This window comes from Poromitra crassiceps (genome assembly GCF_964638095.1).
Source record: "Poromitra crassiceps genome assembly, chromosome: 18".
Taxonomy (NCBI): domain Eukaryota; kingdom Metazoa; phylum Chordata; class Actinopteri; order Beryciformes; family Melamphaidae; genus Poromitra; species Poromitra crassiceps.
In genome coordinates, this window is record NC_139636.1 from 11,311,913 (window position 1) to 11,332,133 (window position 20,221).

Here is a 20,221-nt window from a genome sequence, read left to right on the forward strand (position 1 = left end):
ATACCTTTTTTTACACCAAAAGTACCATTTATATATAAAAAAAAAAATACCCAGGAAAGCAGCAGGGGGTGATTGTCTTTTAAACTTTTAGATGCATGGTCAAGCCGTTCAGTTTCTCCATGGCAGTGGGAGCTTTCTTCCCACACCACTTCTGGTTAAAACTTTCAAAAATAATGCCATTTAAACAAGTAAATAGCCTTACTGATGCACGTTGGAGGAGAAAAGGTATTTCAATGAACGAAGAAGCAGTGATGTTAACATTACATAATGGAGTGTAACTGGCCGTAAAGCATTACTCAAAATTAAAAAATAATGTTAATGTTACAACAAGGGTTTTATTTTGAAAGCCCTAAAGCGGATGACCTACTTACATTCCGGCTGACTTGACGCTGGTTCAGTAAGCGCTGCACTGAAAGTCGTTTCATCCGAGACACACTTTTCTTCTTTTTAAAGTACCGTAATGAAATTAAGAAAGTTGGATTTCAGCCTGTGGGAATCACTGACTCACGTTGGAAAAGGGGGGGCAAATGCATTAAATCCAGAGGAGGAAAAGAAGCAGGGGTGGAAAATAAAGCTTTGGAACAACGCCAACATTTATATCGCGTGCCGTTCACAGGCGAGGCGTTGATCACCCGGGACAGTTGCAGGGTCGCTCTATCGGTTAAACGGAACGGCTTGGCAACTTTTACACCGAACAAAAAGCCAGTATTTTGTGGATATTAGTGGCTTTTTTGGCCAATCTAAAAGGGACTTATAGTCTTTAGGTTGCATATCCCTTTCAGGGATTTCAACATCTGTATTATCTTTTCAGGGGCAACCACACTACAATGTATTATCCTTTCAGGGGCAACCACACTACAACATCTGTATTATCCTTTCAGGGGCAACCAGACAACATCTGTATTTTGCTAAATAATGTTCTGCAACCACACTACAACATCTGTATTTTGCTAAATAATGTTCTGCAACCACACTACAACATCTGTATTTTGCTAAATAATCTTCTGCAACCACACTACAACATCTGTATTTGCTAAATAATGTTTTGCAACCACACTACATCTGTATTTTGCTAAATAATCTTCTGCAAAATGATTTCCTCCACACACAAAAATCTGTATCCATACTTCAGAGCTCTTCCTTTCTTTCTTTCTTTTAGTAACACAATTAAATTCAGGAAAATAATTCGCTGTGACCTAACCGTTCTTAAAACTAGTGGAAATGAGTGTTGCAAAAATTACGCTTACTTGTATTGCTGCCACATTTGCGACAAATACCAGCCAGTTAAAATTCAGGCCTTTGAGGCTAATCCTTCCTACAATAGACATTTTGATTCATAATTGAATGATAAATCTGACAAGCTACGTTGCTTTAGCAATACTCATTGGTTGCTATGGGTGATGGTAACAGTAGCCTATCTGAAGTGTTAATACTTGATTTGACAGTTGCAGACATTTTATTCTGGCAACTAGGCTGACCATGATACACATCCTATAGGTGTTCAAAATGGCTGCTGTGTGAATAAGAACAACAGACATTTCTTATTCCAAACAAAATGTAATCAGTTTGTGGGGGGTGCTTAAGCTTTTAGTAGTTGGCTGAGATTGAGGGACCATAATGATCGAGCATGGACACTGATTTCAATGGAATCAACACAAATGACACATACGTGTTAACTTTCTCAAGCACCGGTGAGACTGATCCTTTTGGAGATGATTTTTGTATGCAATGCAATATTTTTTGTTTTACATTTTTGTATTTGGAAAAGGTAGGCTATTACTAATTCAAAGAATGGACTGAGATTTTTGGGAGTATTCGGACTGAGGGACTGTGTGTTTTAGTTTTCTCAGAACACTTTCATCTTTTGATTTGAATTGTACAAGATTGGGAGACCTTTCATTTATTAAATTGGTAAAAAACTATGTTTCTGTTTTCCATAATTAGATCTTTTTGTAACCTAACAGTGGTAATGGGGATCCCAGTAGTTCCCGAACATTAACTTACGACTAAGCTCAGAGCACAAGCCAATTGTTACAATTTATCACCTCTGCTTTTTGATATTTCACAATGCATTATATCATGCGTTGTCTTTTTCCCAGGTCTGTAAAATATTTTCTACATGTGATGTGGGAGATGTCGATTGCAATTTAAAAAATGTCACCCATAGAGCCCGACAGGCACGTGACATTTCTTACCCCGGGAGTGAGTTCCCCATTCATTTCTCCATAGACATTTTTTAAAAATCCTTAAACCCAACCCAACTCCAACTGGAATGTTTTATGGTCACTCACGATTCAGTAGGTCACGTGTTGGCTTTGTTCCAGCCTTAAAACTCTATTATAAGGATTTTTCTAAATGTCTATTGTTATAGAATGGAGAAAGGAATGGGGAACTCACTCAAAGTCACGTGACTGTTGAGCTCTGTTGGTTTGTGCAGGACACTGATGCATTGTTGTTGTTGGTATTATCTATCTAGTGTTGTACAATATTTGCTGGTGTTATGAATCATTTGCACTGCTCCCCTCTCCAACTGATATGGAGGTTCCATGACGGCACGACAGGCTTCGGCAGAGTATGAACCTTTCTCTCAATCTAACTTGCTTTTTGGGTTGTTTTAATGATGGAGGTGGATTTTGACCATTGGACAAAACCGGAGAGAAGGTTCAAAATCCTCCTCAGCTGGAACTCTTTTTTTCTTCTTTTCTTTTTGTAAGAACAGACCTTTATTTTAAGGAACTGATTTGGAAAAAGTGAAACCTTTATGAAAAAGAAATGGTTAGCTGTGTTTTTACTGGTGAAAATAAACATTCACTGTTTCTAAACTGGTTTTCTGTGATGAAATGAGAGGAATTTTCTTTCAGTGGGTTTTTCACAGCTGGCACAATGTCCTGATAGGTGCTGTAACCGAGTGGGGCACTACTCATGTTTGAGCCACCTCAGGCCTCAGCAGAGCAAAGGGCTGCCAGCTGCTGAAGGCAGCTGGCCCGGCACTCGTCTCACTCCCAGCTGCTGTAGGAACCATAAATCCCATCCCACTGTGCAGGGACCTAGTAGCTTCATCACTCACCAAGCAGCCCGTCACCAGGGGGCTATGGAAGGATAGGGCGTGATGTCACAGCAGTAGCTGAAATGATTTAGAGCAGGGGTTTTCAAAGTCTGACACTATTGTTGGGTTTCCATTCCATCCACCTGTTTTTATGCAGATTTTCAATTTGCGCATCAAAAAACCTGAGTGGAAACGCTGCAAAATTCGAAAAAAAACTCCAAATATCGCAAAAAAGGTTTTCACGCTTGAGGGAGGTAGAGATGTTTGGTGTATCGATAAAAGGAAAATGCGATAAATGCAGTGGAAACAGATTAAGTGACTCTTCCGTCATCTCTCCATTCAATAATAATAATAATAATAATTGATTGGATTTATATAGGGCATTATATAGCCGCTATATTATAGCGCCTCTCAAGACACTCAAAGGCTTCTTCACATATCAGGGGAGGGAGGGTGAGGGAACTCAACTCATCCACCACAGATGTGTAGCACCCACCTGGGTGCCACAGGGTCCAGGGATGCCTGGGTGTTGGTGTATGAGAGGATATGAGCGATCTTATTGTGTTTCTGTAGCTAGTAGGCTATAGGCTACTGTATGTGTGAGGGAGAGAGAGACAGAGAGATAAAGATGATAAAGGAGTGGAGAGAGAGAAAGGATTGTCTGATGTTTCCATTTTCTGAAGAATCATGCTCATTGGCGAGCATAAAACTGTGCGCGCGCGTGTGTGTGTGTGTGTGTGTGTGTGTGTGTGTGTGTCTCTGTGTGTGTGTGTGTGTGTGTGTGTGTGTGTGTGTGTGTGTGTGTGTGTGTGTGTGTGTGTGTGTGTGTGTGTGTGGGCAGGTGGATAATTCTTGTTCCTGGCAGTGAGACACACATCTGCACACTCTTTGTGATTCACACACACACACACACACACACACACACACACACACACACACACACACACACACACACAGACACACCCCTCATCAATGTTTAAAGGCCAGTGAGAGCTTTAAGGCAGTTGTTAAAGATGAGGCTGGGAAGGGAGATAAAAAAGTCCTGAGAGAAAAGGCTTTTTCTGCTACAGTCTGTGTTTACAGGAAGAGACAGTGTAGTCTGCTGTGCGTTCACACCAAGGCTGAATTCGTAAATTCGCACGACGAGATCGCATTCAATGCAAACACTTGAGTAGACATGATTTCACCCCTGGCGGCGCGAATGAGGCTTGACATGAAATTTTGCAGCGCGAATGACACGATATTCACCTCATTCCCCATTCTCTCGAGTTGAAATTGCTAAACTTTAGCGAATAATTTGCACGGTTAAACTCGCGCTACTGAAGCATTTTTTCGCCTTTGTGTGAACATAGAGTAATATGCTATGTTTTCTTGGTACCAGTGTACACTTAAAGGAACACGGCAACATTTTGGGAGATTCACCTATTTGCCATATTCCAGATAGTAAAACGAGAAGATAGATACCCTTCTCTTCCCTCTGCTTTTGCATTTACTTTTTAGGCTTTTCTGAAAATTCGGTTTGTCATACATTTGGATGAAAACCCAAATGTAAAGGTAAAGTAAAGTCCCACCTGACCTGAGTGTGTGAAATTTGTTCTTCTCATTTGACCCATCCCCTGGGGGAGTGGTGAGCAGCAGCAATGTCGCACTCGGGAATCATATGGTGATCTAACCCCCCAATTCCAACCCTTTATGCTGAGTGCCAAGCAGGGAGGCAAATGGGTCCCATTTTTATAGTCTTTGGTATGACTCGGGTGGGGATCGAACTCAGTCTCAGGGCGGACACTCAAACCACAAGGCCACTGAGCTGGTTTTGATCTTCCTGAGTTTACCACAATAGTGTTAGTCAGAGACTGCATAATATTTACTGCAGTCTGACCAGACAAAACCATTTGGCTACAGTTCAAACCACAGTGGTTTGACCCTCTGGTTGATTGAGTCTGGCCTTGAGACCAGCTCAATTGATTTTTCTTTTTTCTTTTATTGTTTTAGTATCCTTATTATTACCAGCCACGGTTTCACCTCGTGAGTTTGTGTGTGTGTGTGTGTTTGTGTGTGTGTGTGTGTGTGTTTATATGTACGTATGATTTTGTCAGCATGATGGCGTCAAAACCGTGCAAGATGCGGTCACAAAACTTTACAGGTGAGTAGTTGACATAAAAATGAAGGTGGAGTTTGAAAATGGGTGTGATCCGAGAAAGCCCCTCCACACACACACACTTTTTACGCCCTTGGCACACATTCGTTTTAAGTTACGAGCGTCGCGGCTGGTGTGATCCAATCGCAAGATGGTCTCTACTTTATTAGTTAATTAGTTTATTTTTATTGCTTATTTTATAGTTTATATAATCCTACTGTATAGTTTTTGCTCCTGCAATTTTCTTTTTTTCCTTCTACCTACTTAGGCTACTACCTAATGGCAACTTTCCTCAATAATTGCAATGCAATTTGTGAAGTTTTATATGAATTATTTTTTCTTTTTCTTTTTTTGGCGGTAAAATTGTGGGAACTGGCAAACAAAAGTGCCAAAAGTAACGATGGTGCTCTTCTACACCTCCACCAAGTGAGTCCATCCTCACTTCCTCCATCACTGTCTGGTATGCTGCTGCTGCTCTCAAGGACATCTCCAGACTGCGGCTCAGCATCTGCTGTGCTGAAAAGGTGGTTGGGTGCAGCCTGCCATCCCTTCAGGACCTACACACTGCCAGGATGCTGAAGCGGTCTTGGAAAATCATGGCCGACCCCTCCCACACAGGTCATAAACTCTTTGAGGCCCCTCCCCCTTGGCAGAAGACTGATCTCTGGCAGTATCAGATCCTCTCCTCACAGGGACAGTTTCTTTCCAACTGCCATCCACCTTTTCAACGAGACCCGAAAGCCCCCACGAATAAGGATTTATCACATAGCGGATTAATCCCCAAACGTTGTTTTTAAGTTTTGGTCTGAGTGAAATTTGCTATGGTCTCCCCTGATTATGAATATAGCCGATTCGCTTAGTTTGACCAGGTACAATTATTTTCACAAGTATTTTACGAAATGTCTATGGAAAATAAAATGGCAGATGAAATCCCTTGGTTCGTGTGGCTAGCCGTGAAAAGGGCGTGACTTTGGCTCTCTATAAAAGTGGCTGCACCACTTAACACGTGTCTACAGTGTGCAGTGTGCTGTGTGTGTGTGTGTGTGTGTGTGTGTGTGCGCGTGCGTGCGTGTGTGTGTATGTGTGCGTGTGTGTGTGTGTTTTGACCTCCCACGGAGCAGCCAGATGCTTATATGCGCATTATTGGATTGATATGCCTCCTCCAATCAAAGTCCTCATCCATCTCCATGACAACTACTTTATCACCCAGCCAGTGGTAGATCCAAGTGTCAGACCAATCTGAGCCACTTCAGAACTGTCAGATCAAACTGAGTGAATGGTAGTTTCACAACAGATTCAACATATGAGTGATGGAGTTACAAGCATTCCTTTTGTATTGGGAACTAGGAATATCCAGTTGAGTGACGCCATTCATTTTGAAATAGAAATCCAGTAATCACCCTCGAGTTAGCATTCGTAGACATGAAGACCAGTTTGTTTTTCATGTTGTTGATCGAATGCCAAATAATTCTATGAAGTCTACAAAGCATGCATCTCTGATTGAGCTCTGGTTGAAACATATTTAACCACTCTCTGACCTGCGCACTACCTGTGGTTAAAAAAAAAAGAAAAAGTGACCCCATTTTAAACCCAGGTGGCCCCAAGGTTGTGAAGCACTGCAGTAAGGGCTGGTTTTCTCCTTGCCGCCACATTATTAATTCAGATACAGTTTGATAAATAACTTCCACAGCACCACATAATCCATCATAGTAAACATGAAGCCTTCATTCCATTTTGTCACATCCATCCTTTTTATTTAGTGCATGTTTTAGCTGTGACAGCAGTTATTTTCAAGCTAGGTTTGAAAGAATGCAATGAGAAAAGGCCAGCAAGCACACAGACACAAAGTGAAGTAGAACAGTTGGAAGATAGAATGTCCAAAATCAGCCATGGCTCAGCAAACAGATGTCTCCTCCCCTGAGTCTCATCCAATCAATACATAATTGCAGTGATATTCACTGTCTCCCTCTCTCCATATCACTTCTTTCATCCCTGTTGTGATTCTCGATCCAAATCCATTTTATGACTATAGAGTTTCATTACTTTGGCTATTGAATACCGTCTGTGTCATCTCCCATGGGCCTTTTTCACCAGCAGCCATTTTGTGTTTAAAAGGCAGGAAGTAACACAACTACAGTAAAGAAGTAAGGGGAGGGGGGCTTTGTCTGAGGGGAGGGCAACAGCCTCAGACTTAGAAAACCCATGGTCTATGATGATATCATCAGTGGGACATAGGGGTGTCACGATACACTCAGTTCACGATACGATACGTATCACGATACTGGGTTCACGATAACGATACGATACGATACGATTTTAACAATATTTTTTTAAACTTGAATAATGACAATATATGACTGGAAAAGTAGTATTTTATTTGAAATGCACAAATACAAAACATGCTGTTGTGGGAAATTGTTATTACAATAACAACTAGAAAAAACATGAGATTGGAGATAAGGCTTATCTTGAAATAGAATTAGTTATACCGTCACTTAGATTTACTTTGAACTAAAAGGTTTCTCAGCAGTATAAATTCTCATTATGCATCTTCAGTTTTTCTTCAAACTCAAACAACAAGACTTTTCTTAATCTATTTTTTATGCATCTTCAGTTTTTCCTGTCAAGTAAACAGTTTTGCCAGAAACTCAATTGAATGGTTTCTCTCCTGTATAACTTCTCATGTGTCTCTTCAGAGACTTGTTCAACTGAACTACTTTCCACACATTGAACTTCAACAAACAAAGACGTTTCTTAGTCTATTTTTTGAAAAAAAAAAAAAAAAAATTTTTTTTTTTTTTTTGCGATATGAGATTTCATCTCAACGATACATATCGTGACGTTTTACTATCGCGAAATTTCGTGGGACGATATATTGTGACACCCCTAGTGGGACATCATCGTATGACATCATCTCCCGAGTTGATGGATTGTGTTTGTTGACTAACACAGTATGACATCGTCAGTCACCACTGTCCAGCACTCGACGATGACATCATCGTTCTGGCCACCAATGACTGATGACATCAGTCGGAGGCGTTTGCAAGCTCAGTTGATGGATTGTGTTTGTTGACTAATATGACATCATCAGTCACCACTGGCCACCACTTATAGAAGCAAAGCGGCTGCTCCTATAAGTGACAGATGGACATCCCGTCAAGGAGGGAAGGACACACAAGTGTGGCTGCACTGCTTGAAAAGGGAGATTTTGAGTGCTAGAAACTAGCAAAGGTAACACTTTCCCTTGCAGGGTTAGGGTTAAGGTAAGATAAGGTTAGGGTAAGATGTGGCCCTTGATTTCTGCGTGGCTAATAGGTTTTTTATCAAAGGAAGAATCCACAAGGGGCATTTGTGCAAATGTTGGTGCTTCTTTCCAGATATGAACGGTTTTTCTTGAATCTGCTCCACTATGCAAGAGAGTAAGAGCCAGTGACTTAGTGTCTGTTGAAGCTGAGCTTGTACTCTGATATCATGACTCATGATATCAGTTTACACACTCGGCACTGGTGTGAGAGTCTCAATGGGCTATTCTGTGACACAGTGTACAGTATGTATACTGTAGGGACTGTGTGTGTGTGTGTGTGTGTTTGTGTGTGCATTTGTGTGTCAGTTTGTTTGTGGTTGGCAATGGGCCAACTTAGACCTGATGAACTTTCCACGCCCACTGGCCATAAGGGGGCGTAGTAATGGGGGTAGCCAATCACAAAAAGGTGGCTAACTTCCAAAGGCATTCACGTAACACCACAAAACTTTGTAGAAAGGTTACTTGGCGGACGTATGCACTCGACAGACTGCCCTCTAGCTTTCACATCATTCTCGTCCACATCATGTAAATCTGCATTTCAGAGTCATTCTCATTTCATAACTGTTTATAAATCAGATCACATTGCCCTGAAACAGCGGTCCACCCTGCATAATGTGAGGTCAAAGGTTAAAACAACTATTTTTTCTGTAATGATTTGACCACTGCAGACTTTCCTTTCAGTGTACACACACTGTGTTAAGCTGTCATCATATTATGCTGGTAGCAGTCGTGTAGTCAGTGATGGGCAAGCTACTTGGAAAATGTAGTAAGCTAAGCTACCAGTTACTCTAGATTAAATATAGCTTCACTTCATTGAAGCTACCCCCAGAGAAATGTAGCAAGCTAAGCTACGAGCAACATTTTATGCCATTTGAAGCGTTGTCTGAAAATCACATAAAAAACACATTTATACGTTTCAAAATTCAGAAAAGTGATTTACGTTTATGAAGATTATACTGCTGAACAGAAATTACCACTCCCATAAACTTTTGTTAACCACAGACCTTATTTTAAACATTTAAGTGAAATCCCCATTCTAAAACGCCATTCACTTTTCCCCGTAAGCTCCAACATTCACACTCATGTTCAGTAACTCCAGACTCGGACGCAGGTAATGGGTACTAGGGCTGTTGAAACGAATTTTGATATTCGAATATTATTCGAATTTAATAATTATGAACGAAATTCGATTATTATTATTTTTTAAAAACGAATTTTTTTTTATATATATATATATATATATATATATATATATATATATATATATATATATATATATATATATATATATATATATATATATATATATATTTTTTAGAACACTAGAACAGTGACAAGTTCTGACAACATACTTGAAGAAAAGAGTGTTAACTGAAGTTGACTGTTGAAGCTGCTATACTGATGTAAACCTACCTGTAGCTCTTAAAATGTATGTTCATTCATTGTTAACTGAAGTTGACTGTTGAAGCTGCTATACTGAATGTAAACCTGTAGCTCTTAAGTGCAATACGTGACTGATTTTTTTTTGTTCATGGCTCACAGGGCCGTAGCCAGGGTTCCGAAATAGGGGAGGTCCAGCAAGGGGAGGCGGATTCGGCCGAAAAAAAAATTAGCTTTTTTTTCCCCCTTTTTAAGCCATATTTAGAGTAATATATCATTTTAAATCAACATTAGGATTATACTGTCGTGATGTCATTATTCAGTATATTCTCTTTCATGTCACCACCTGCTCAGCTCTCATTTGGGGCGTTTGAAGCTCAATTTGGGCCGTTTGAAGCCAGATTTGGGCCGTTTGAAGCCCTATTTGGGTCGTTTAAAGCCAGATTTGGGCCGTTTGAAGCCTGATTTGGGCCATTTGAAGCCCAATTTGGGCCAAGTCCAATTTTACAATGAGATGCACCCACTTTAAACCTGAATAAAGTAATAAAACCACTAGTAAACCAGTAGGCGGCGCCTGGCCTGCTGTTCAGTGAGTGGCCTGGCCTGGCCTGCAAAAAAAAAAAAAAAAAAAAAATTTTTTTTTTTTTTTGGCAGGCTGAAATATTAGGGGAGGTCCGGATCTCCCCTTCCTCATAGCTATGGCTATGGCTATGGCTATGGCTGATGGCTCATTGTTGTTTTGGCAAAGTTTACTTATTTGTTTATTGATAAGGAGCTCAAACAAAGGCTGTGTCTTTTTTTATTATCAATTATTTTATTTTAGCATTTCAGACAGCACCAATACATCACTGATGAATATTAACTAAGCTCTGGTTATCTGACCTATTTTCTAATGCAATGAATGTATGTACATTGTACAAGGAACATGTTTTCTTAAATAAACATCATTGCTGGACTATTTGTGATAAGCCTAATATTATTTTGAATATTCATCCACCATTCACTTTTCCATCTACATTTGGTAAAATGCTTAGAAAAAGTTTTACTTGGTCAAACCCAAAGATTCAGCTATATTTAGAATCAGAACATAACATAAGAGGAGACAACAATTCACTGACCAAATTTTTTTTTTTTTTTTTTTAAATTCAATTAAAAATTAATTAAAATATTCGAATATAATTCGAATATTAAAATGTATAAAGCACTGAAATTAGAATTTGATTATAGAGGGAGATTGACAGCCCTAATGGGGACTCAACTCGGACTTGGACTCGAACACTGGGGACTTGACTTGACAAGACTGGCTGGTAGTGGCCCCATATCTCTCCCTCTTTCCCACTCCCTCCTTTAAAAAGCACTGTCTTTCTTTTATTGCATCAGAAAATAGACCCACACAATATACAGTTGACAAACAGGCATAGTTATTTATTGAAGAGGAAAAATTACTGTACATTTCTAATATTTTTGATGCCTCCAAAACAAGGAGAGGGCAGATAAATAAAGCCTTATTTATTTATAGAAAAAAAGCCATTGATCATCCAACAAAACAAAATCCACAGTCATCAATACTTTGGAACTTCAAATTTGTACATAAAACATATTTACACAATTTGTTGCTTTGCCCTTCTTTTTCTCTTTGTACATGAAATAACGCAAAAAATAAACTTTGTACCTACTTGTTTTTAGTACAAATAAATTGCAAAAAGCTCTGGCGTACAGTGCAAAACTGTAAGGTCTAATGTGAGTTGCTAAAAGCCGCTGTGAATAGTTTAGTCATAATCTAGTGCATTTTTAATGGGAACACAGACTAGGAGAGGAGAGATATTCATATCTCACTTCCTGGTAAAAAACCACAAAACTTCAACAATGTTCAACAAATGACAATCATATTATTTCTTCTATCTGTGATTGAGTTGATCTTGTCCTACTGATTCATAATGGGAGGTTGTTGATTTAGTTTTGAATCGTCTAAGCCAGTGGTTCTCAAACTTTTTCATGTCAAGGACCCCTAAACGAACACAAATAAGACCACGGACCCCCATTTGATAAGATTTTGTCCCAGGGTCCCCCATTCGATAAGATTTTTGGCTTTGAGATGTTTTATTACAGAAAGTGTATGACTATTTTGGTCATGGGCTTCAATAGTCATACATTGTCCTATTGCAGTAGTAGCAGTGAGTGGTGATACAGTTAGTTAAATTCCAATAGTGGTTCGAAACACCACATAGCTTACAAAAAAACATTTTTATATATTCATATCAGCCTTACTTCTTATGGTTTTGGTCAGTTCAGTCTATATAAGAAACCAGAGAATTCAGTCTGTGTGGATTTTTTTGTTTTTTTATTATTATTTTGGTCATTAGAATGGGAAATGAAATGCTGTGCTGTCAGGTTGTGGCTATTATGTGCTGGTGTCAGCAGAAAGCCAGAGTATGACATGGCTGGGTTCAATCTTCTTTTTGCCTGCAGGCTGGTATGAACTGCATCCCCACAGAGAGAGAGAGAGAGAGCAGGCAGGGTGGAGAGCAGAACAGAACAGGAGGAGAAAATCAATGTGGTGAAAATCTAGACTGAGCCATGAGCTTATTCTTCTGGATGGAAGATGGGGGAGGGCCAGGAGCTGATGTTTCTGCAGTGCAATTTATTTGCTTTTTAATGTTGGAAAGGCAGGTTCCTCTTGGCATAGTGTGGTTGCGGCCCTATGCTCCACCTAGGAGTCAAAATACGCTTTAGAGGGATTTATTAAAGCTGGAGGATGTAGTCCTGGGTGTTGCCTCCCCCATCAGGAATTCAGAGTAATTACACAAACACTGGTGTCTGCATATGATGTAATGTATGCCTACAGGTGTTCTCACCCATCTCCCCCTGTTCCCAGGAGCGTTACCGTTAGACGGGGAAAAAGTGACCGACTCGTCAGATGAGGTAATTATCGATTTGTTGTCTATTTTCCGCCACAGAAATGTGTACTTTAATCAAAACAGTGTTTATAGAAGGTTGTTATAATGGCCAACGTTAGTTACCTGCCGGTTTATAACTGACAGGTTAGTGGATAACATAACTAACAACGTTAGTAATGTTAGCATTAGTAGCTACGTGCTCCCTCCACTTCCCCCTTCTGTTTTGACATACGACGCATCACTTCCGGTGCGCCTGTGCGGGAATGTCACCGGACAAGACCTGATCTACAACTCATCTGCACTGCCAAATACAGAGAGCTATCTGGCGGTGATAGCCTCAATCAGCATTGTGGGAACTCATTTAGCAATGGCTTGAATGTAACGGAGGCTCACTTACATGTGAAAACCTCTATAGCTTTAAAGTAGACGAAGGATTTGAGAATGTCAAAAAGGAGGAACTTTTCTTCAAAAGTACCAAAACGTTTGGTCTCTCTCACGTCACTCATCTATCAGCTCACTGGCTTATGAATTGGCTTGCCAATAAATGTTTAAAAAGCTATTTGTCGATCTATACTCTGAAAGAAGAGTCTAAAAAGTAGAAATTGTTGGCATATATCAGACCTGGGTTCTATTCACTAATTCATCCCCCCCCCCTCATAGAATCAAAAATATTGAAGGATTTTTGGCATGAGAAGGAGCCCTATCCAACATCTTCCTAAAAAGTAACTGTGCTATGTACTTTGATTTTGAATAGTTGCAGTTTCTATCCGTTATGAGTGAATTGACCACAGTATGGCTACACACAAACCCAACAGTTTTTTTCTGGATTAAAAAAAGTGTTTAAAAACTTTTCAATGTAAACTCAATGATTGTCTCTAACTTTAACGCCATCAGCATAGAAGACCTACTACATAATATGACTACAAAGTCTATGTACTTCAAACATCTATCTAAAGTGCTTGTTGAATCCTTTCTAATCTCAATCCTATTGAATGATACAGAGTACCACTCCCATCCAGTACTCATACTGGACATTGTTGACATACTGTAGGCCAGCCCTCTTTGAAACTGGTATGACGTCCCATACAAGAACCAGTGATTGTCACACTGGGGAGAAGGGGGGTGGGGTGTACATAAATGTACTCTGGATTGTCAATACACTGAATATTTCACAGTATTTTCTGTGATTGAAAGGTTATTCGAACTATGCTCGTCCAATAAAGACCGATAATGATGTGACACCTCCTGTGTAGTCTCTCAAGACAAGACAGACTCCCGCAATTTGCAAATGCTCACGCCTACCCGTCTGTACTTCAGCAGCTCTCAGAGTTGATCAAAAAATAAGGCAGGATATTATCCGGTCATTTGCCCACTTCCTGTGCAGTCGCTTAATATCTCTGACTGGAAAACAAACTCGTCAAATCCTAGCTACCTAGCTGTGGAGCAGAAATGGAAATTGGACAAGATATTTCTATTTATTTAGTTCTATACCGCATTTATTTTCATGAACGTGTCGCGACTGGTTGAATACCATCGGACTTCCTTCCGGTCTGAAGCGTTTTTTTCTTTGGAAGATGACAACTTCCTCTGGCCAGATGTGAACGAGCTGAAGTACAGACCGTCTCTGGAGCATTAAGAAGAGATTGTGGAAGAGATAGACCGGCTTGAGAAACTACTTCCATTGTACATTGTATCTATACACTGATGTTCAACTTCTAAGTTGTTCTGTTTATCTGAATTGCTAGTTCACATGGCCCTTGGTGTACGGAGTACGTTTCATGAGTGAAGGACATCCCATCTATAAATCAGGCTTTGTCAGAATTCCTGAGACGCTGGCTTTACGTATGCATTTCATTCCACTGTCGAGCCACATGTCATTACATTCAACATGAACGTGGCCATCGAATACTTAAGGCACCAATACCACCGAGTCTTTGGCTGACATTCCCAACTCTCTCCCTTTCATGTCTTCTTTGTCAACCTGACCGGTCAAACAAGAGTGAAGACAGAGATAATGGACTATACTGCCCTCCAAATCAAAACCGCAGTAACTACAATTTTGGTCAAAATTGAGTTATTATTTAAATTGAACTTTTAGATATCTGTTTTATCATGTGACAAATTTTCTAAGTTCAGTCTTGCTCTATATTTGAGAAAACAGAGTATAAAAGTTGCAGTAACTACGAAATCCAACCAAAAACCAGACAAAACTGCAGTAACTACACTTACTGCACTTTGATTTGCTTTCACAGAGCTTCAGCTGGACTTAAACAGAGATAAACGCAGTAACTACACTTTGAGGTGTAGTTACTGCGGTTCAGACTGGTTTTTGGTTGGATTTTGTAGTTACTGCAATTTTCCCGCTCTTTCCATAACAAAGCCCAACATATCAATCACTCATAATGGCACAATCTGTTTAGTTAATCCAGTCAATTCCCAATATGAGAGCGCACTGACAGCTGTCCAAATTGTTAATGAATGAGTCTTCAGTGTCTTTAAAATTGTAAATGCTGTATTCCTAGCTAATAATCCATAAGAGATCGTCCACTCCACTGGGAAGTGTTAATCTGGCTGTAGATAGTGATAATTGTTTGGTATCACTACCTAGCTCATCAGGACAATCTTTTTCATTGCTGCATAAATTATCAGCATTCAGACTCAGTCTGTAATTAATTTTATTCAAAATAATTGTAATATGCTATGTAATATACTGTATATGTTCTTGTATGAATTATCAATCTGAAAAGCTAATCTGATTTGTAAAGAAAACCTGTTCTAAATTAAGATAATAAAACAACTGTGCTCATTAATTAATTGTGTCAGAATGATGACCAAAAAGCAACACCAGTGGTGAAGACTACATCAACTGACTTCAGGATTCCCTGAATGTATCTGTTACTCATCCATTTAAATGTTTTAAACATGTAAACAATAAATCAATTAAATACAGATATGATGTGGTATCGAAATCAAAACCGATTACAATTGTCTCATGAAAAACAAGACAGGAGAAGCACATTAGATTGTAGTTACTGCGCTTTTCCCTTGTACTACCTACACATCTGTTTAAGGTAATACACAGACAGAGTGCCGTATCTGCATTTCTGGGGTCATAGGTCAAGTAATTGATAATTGTTTTGCCCCCAAAAAATACTTTAACATATACATATTTAATAAGCGCATTGCCACTTTTCAACCTATATCTAATTTGGCTGGACAGTCAAAAAACTTTAAAGCCATTTTTCTCAGTTTCAGTGTTGGCGTAGTTACTGCGGTCATGATTTGTAGGGCAGTATAGAGATAGCTCATTCCAGGCTCCGCCAATAATATGAAATGGTATACTCTTCCGGTCTCCTAAATGGGCATGGTCACCGCTCCCCTTGAAGTGTTGTGCTGACCTAGCAAGCTAACTTGAGCAAGATATTGTGAGTTCCCAAAACTGAATAAACACCACACATATAAACACAAAGCTGCCCCTTGTTAGCTCAATCTAGATGCAACTAAGATTTTCGCTGAATCTTTCCGTACACATTTAGCTACATCTGCTAATTTCATTTAGCTGTAACTAATCACTACTTGCTAACGTTAGCTCCTGTTTCCAAATCTCGCGAGCGTGTGTTGCTGAGACAGAGACAAGTCTCCAACAAAGTTAATTTTCTCCTGATCCGTCTGAAAAATGTCATTTTAGTGTCAGAATGCTCAGAAGATATGTGGCTTGTGGAAAATGGGTCCAATATTTACATTGATGATTATGGGGCGAAATAATCTGTCGTAATCTGTGTTCACTTCTCCCATCAGCCTTTTTCACTTCCCACCCAATTCACCCATTTTGTCTCTAAAAGGCAGGAAGTAAGACAGGTGCAAGCAGATCATTAATGAGGGTTTCCAACTTCCAATCCATTTGGTGATCCATTGCCGGGGCCCTCGTTACTGTTCTGCATCAGCACACAGATACAGGAATTGACTGGAAGTTGAGCTGTCTCTATAGTGTAATGTCTCTGGTTGAAACAAATGTAAGAAACAAAACATTGACGTCCAACTGAAAGAAAAATGTTATTTTTACGCAATTTTGCACAAAAAACACACTTTTCGCTAAGGCGGGTTCCTTGACTTTTTCAAACTGAGTAAATGTAGTCTTTCATCCTGGAACTCACTCAGGGTCATTAAAAGGTAATAGCCACTCATAGTGATGAGGTGGGGACCCCGCAGCACCACGAGCATTTAAAGTTAGCATCCGCAATATGACAAGAAATAGCCCACTAGGTTATTATTGCTTCATTTTAAAGCTAAGGTTTGCTACAGTTCAAAAAGTCTAGAGGAGATTTGACTTGAAGCACCATAGTCTTCACACCAGAAGGATAATTTTGAACCCATGTCCAAAGGCCTCTTATCTCTTCACGAGCTGGAAGAAATCCAAAATCGAGAAAAAAAATGCTATTGTATTCCATGCATTGCCTTTGGTTGATCCATCCCTCCTCGGCTTTCCCTTCGTATCTCTAACCCATAGTAGGTTATTTGATCCCTCAGCCATATACAGCAAGGGATATTATTGGCACGTTGGTGATCAAAATCCGACGCCTCAGAGGGACCTGGCATCTAGTTGAGGAGATGATCGTCATGATTGTCTGGGACTCATACAGGTCAGTCTCTGGTCCTGGGAGCAAGGCCTATTAAAACACACGGCTGCTCTCGCCGCGTGGTTGAGCCAGCAGAAGTAGGCTTGCCAGCCGTTACGGGTCGCAGCCAGAGTTTGAGAGCAGCTGTCTGACAGGAAGGCTTGGAGATTGTCCAGCAAAGGGAGATGCCATTTTGCATCCTTCTTGAAAGCGCACAGTTTAGTCTGACTGGAGATTCAAAATGGTGCCAGTGAAAGGGTTAACTTGCTTGTACTAGGCCATCGGCTGGTTCCTTAGGAAGCTTTGAAGTTCAAACAGAAGGTCAGCAGAAGATATGCCCACTGTCCAAGTCCTCAGCAGAAGAAGATCTCTCCGTCGTTCTGAGGATCTGACATCACAGTGCTTTCTAGAGAGACGGAGACAGAAGAGCACAGCGTTAGCATGACTAGGCTAAGAAAAAGGCTATCTTGGGCTTTGACATTAACCTAGCTTTAACTCCAGGTCCAGACAGGGAAAGTCAGGTCTTTCTCATTAAAAGAGGAACTAAAACCCAAATCCACATTTGTGGTGAAGGCACAATGACCAGCCAATAGCAGATGGCCAGTGCAGTACCTTTCACCATTATACGTCAGGCTTCACCACAGATTGGGGTAATGGGGTTTAGTTGCTCCACAGTGCTAGCAAGGGCGTTGCATCCTGATTGGGCACCGAAAGTAGGCGTGCCTAATCAGAAGTGGGCGTTTCCCTAAATGGTTTACTAGTAGTGCATTTAATACATGTTTCTATTTAGTTTGAATCTAATTTCTTTATAAACTTATGCCTTGTACCTTTCTGTGTCTGCTCTCCACCTTTGCCCTTCTTCTTCTTCTTGTCTTTCTTCTCCTTGGGCTTGGCCAGTTGGAGCAGTCGTGTGGGGAGCTGGTCCTTCTCCGCTGCCTGGGGCTTGGAGGAGGAGGAGGAGGAGGAGGAGGAGAAGGGGTTGAAGTTCTTGCCCATCCTCTTGGAGCCAATGCGAAGGAAGGGCTCTTTGGTCGGGGCAGAAGACGAGAGCTCCACCTACAACACACCCAGAAAGAAGAAAGCGGTACTTCCAGGGTTCTTTGGTTAGCTTCGTGGTTCTATATAGAACTGTGACGACTGAAACAACCCTTTGTTTTGTTAGAATAAACTAGAAATAACCGCCTCGCGGTTGTATGCCGCTGTCAATTTGCAGTCTACATCCAAAGGAGTCTGTCTGTGGTACAACTCTGCTCAGTTAATAGTAGACACCAGTTGATCCAATTTAAAGTCCCTCACCGTCTTCACTACTCCAAGCATAAATTACACAGGATCTTCTCTCCTGTGTCGCCATTGTGTGACAGGTGTCAAGTTTCAGAGGGCACACTATCTCATGCCTTCTGGTTCTGCCCTTCACTGACGGGATTCTGGGCCAAAATATTTGACTGGTACTCGAAGGCCTACAAAATAACCCTACAGCTGGAGGCAGAACTTGCCATCTTCGGCTGCTTGGAGTCCTCTCTGAACTTCCCTACAGCTGTGCAACAATCTCTGACACTGGGGATAACTTTTGAAAAATGGTCCTGTCACCTAAAGGTGACTAGTTTGCATCCGTGTGACATCACAAGTGTTAGTTCCACGAAACGGACCAGTGCCCCCTGCTGGTTACAAAAACTAGTCTAAATGCAGCTATGTGTGATTGACAAATATGTTTTTTCCCCCAAATCCCATTGCTATATACCCCTTCCACGTATTAATGCAATGTGGTCTCCAACCTGCACCATGCTCTTTAAGAATGACTAGAGACTGAGGTTAGGGGTGACCCATGGCTCGTCCGGCGAGTATATAATGAACCCCTTGGATGGGATCTCATGCATACTATATTGCTGTGAAAACATCAACAAATTTCTCCATTAAACAACTGTCTTTATTTATTCAAGTTTCTTGCCAAAAACTAAATTTTACATTTGAACACAGCATGATCGCCCAATAGGCCTACTCATTTTTACTGAGTGGAGCCTGAACACATCATGTAAACTCAATGCAACCAAACAAACTGAAAATGGGGAAATATCAGTGAATTTACGTTGCTGTAACAGCGATCATAAAGGCAGTATGGATTATACCGGACAGGTACCGTTATCGGAAATATCTGGTAAGCCTTTGCTTGTTCCACAACACTGCTACTGTAGAAGAGCTAACCAGCTATGTGTGAACAGCCAAGCTTCTCTGCAATGCAGTATCAGCTGTGAGTCGGTTTCTGTGTTCAGGTTACGTTACGTTGCCGTCAAGTGGTATCGAGTGCGATCGTATCAGTAGTTTAACGAGTACAGTACATGAGCACAGCACTGGACCCGGTACAGATACCGGCATTGTATCGCGGTGCATTCATACTTTTAATGCTACTGATCGGGAACAGATGTCGAAGTGATCTACAGTCGAAACAAAGGGTCTTTATTTACAGGCAAACTCATCTATCGCCTCCCTTGGCTTTTGGTAAACAAATCAAAATGTTGTACCTCTTTCTGTTCTGCTGCCTCTCTGGCATCCATGTTCAGAGAGCCGGAGCTGTGGAACCTCAAAGACTCTTCAGAGGTGGTGGAGGAGGTCCGCTTGTATCTCGCAAGATGGCTCGACTGCACACATGGGACAGACAAAATGATGGCGTCTCACCTTTGTTCAAACTGTCTGACGAAGAGCTGCTTTGGCTCGAAACGTTATCACTTGGTGCAATAAAGCATTCAAAAAAGGAGTCCTGCTAGTGTGCGAGCGTTTTTTGCATTTATTTCACAGACAAAATGAAGAAAATAAATAAAGCTCGCACACTGCAGAGGCTCCAGTTTG

At 40.7% G+C, this 20,221-nt stretch overlaps 1 protein-coding gene across 1 annotated transcript in view; it reads right to left on the bottom strand.

Moving 5' to 3' along the window:
* Window positions 1–11,266: 11,266 nt before the first annotated feature.
* Window positions 11,267–20,221, bottom strand: part of akap13 (A-kinase anchoring protein 13) — a 77,700-nt gene continuing 68,745 nt past the window's right edge. Inside the window, exons 36-38 of the mRNA XM_083654692.1 lie at window positions 19,897–20,013; window positions 18,208–18,436; window positions 11,267–17,786 (exon numbers count right to left, since the gene is read on the bottom strand). Of these exons, the coding sequence (XP_083510818.1) occupies window positions 17,734–17,786; window positions 18,208–18,436; window positions 19,897–20,013 (399 nt within the window). The 3' untranslated portion in view covers window positions 11,267–17,733. The remainder of the gene's footprint in view (window positions 17,787–18,207; window positions 18,437–19,896; window positions 20,014–20,221) is intronic.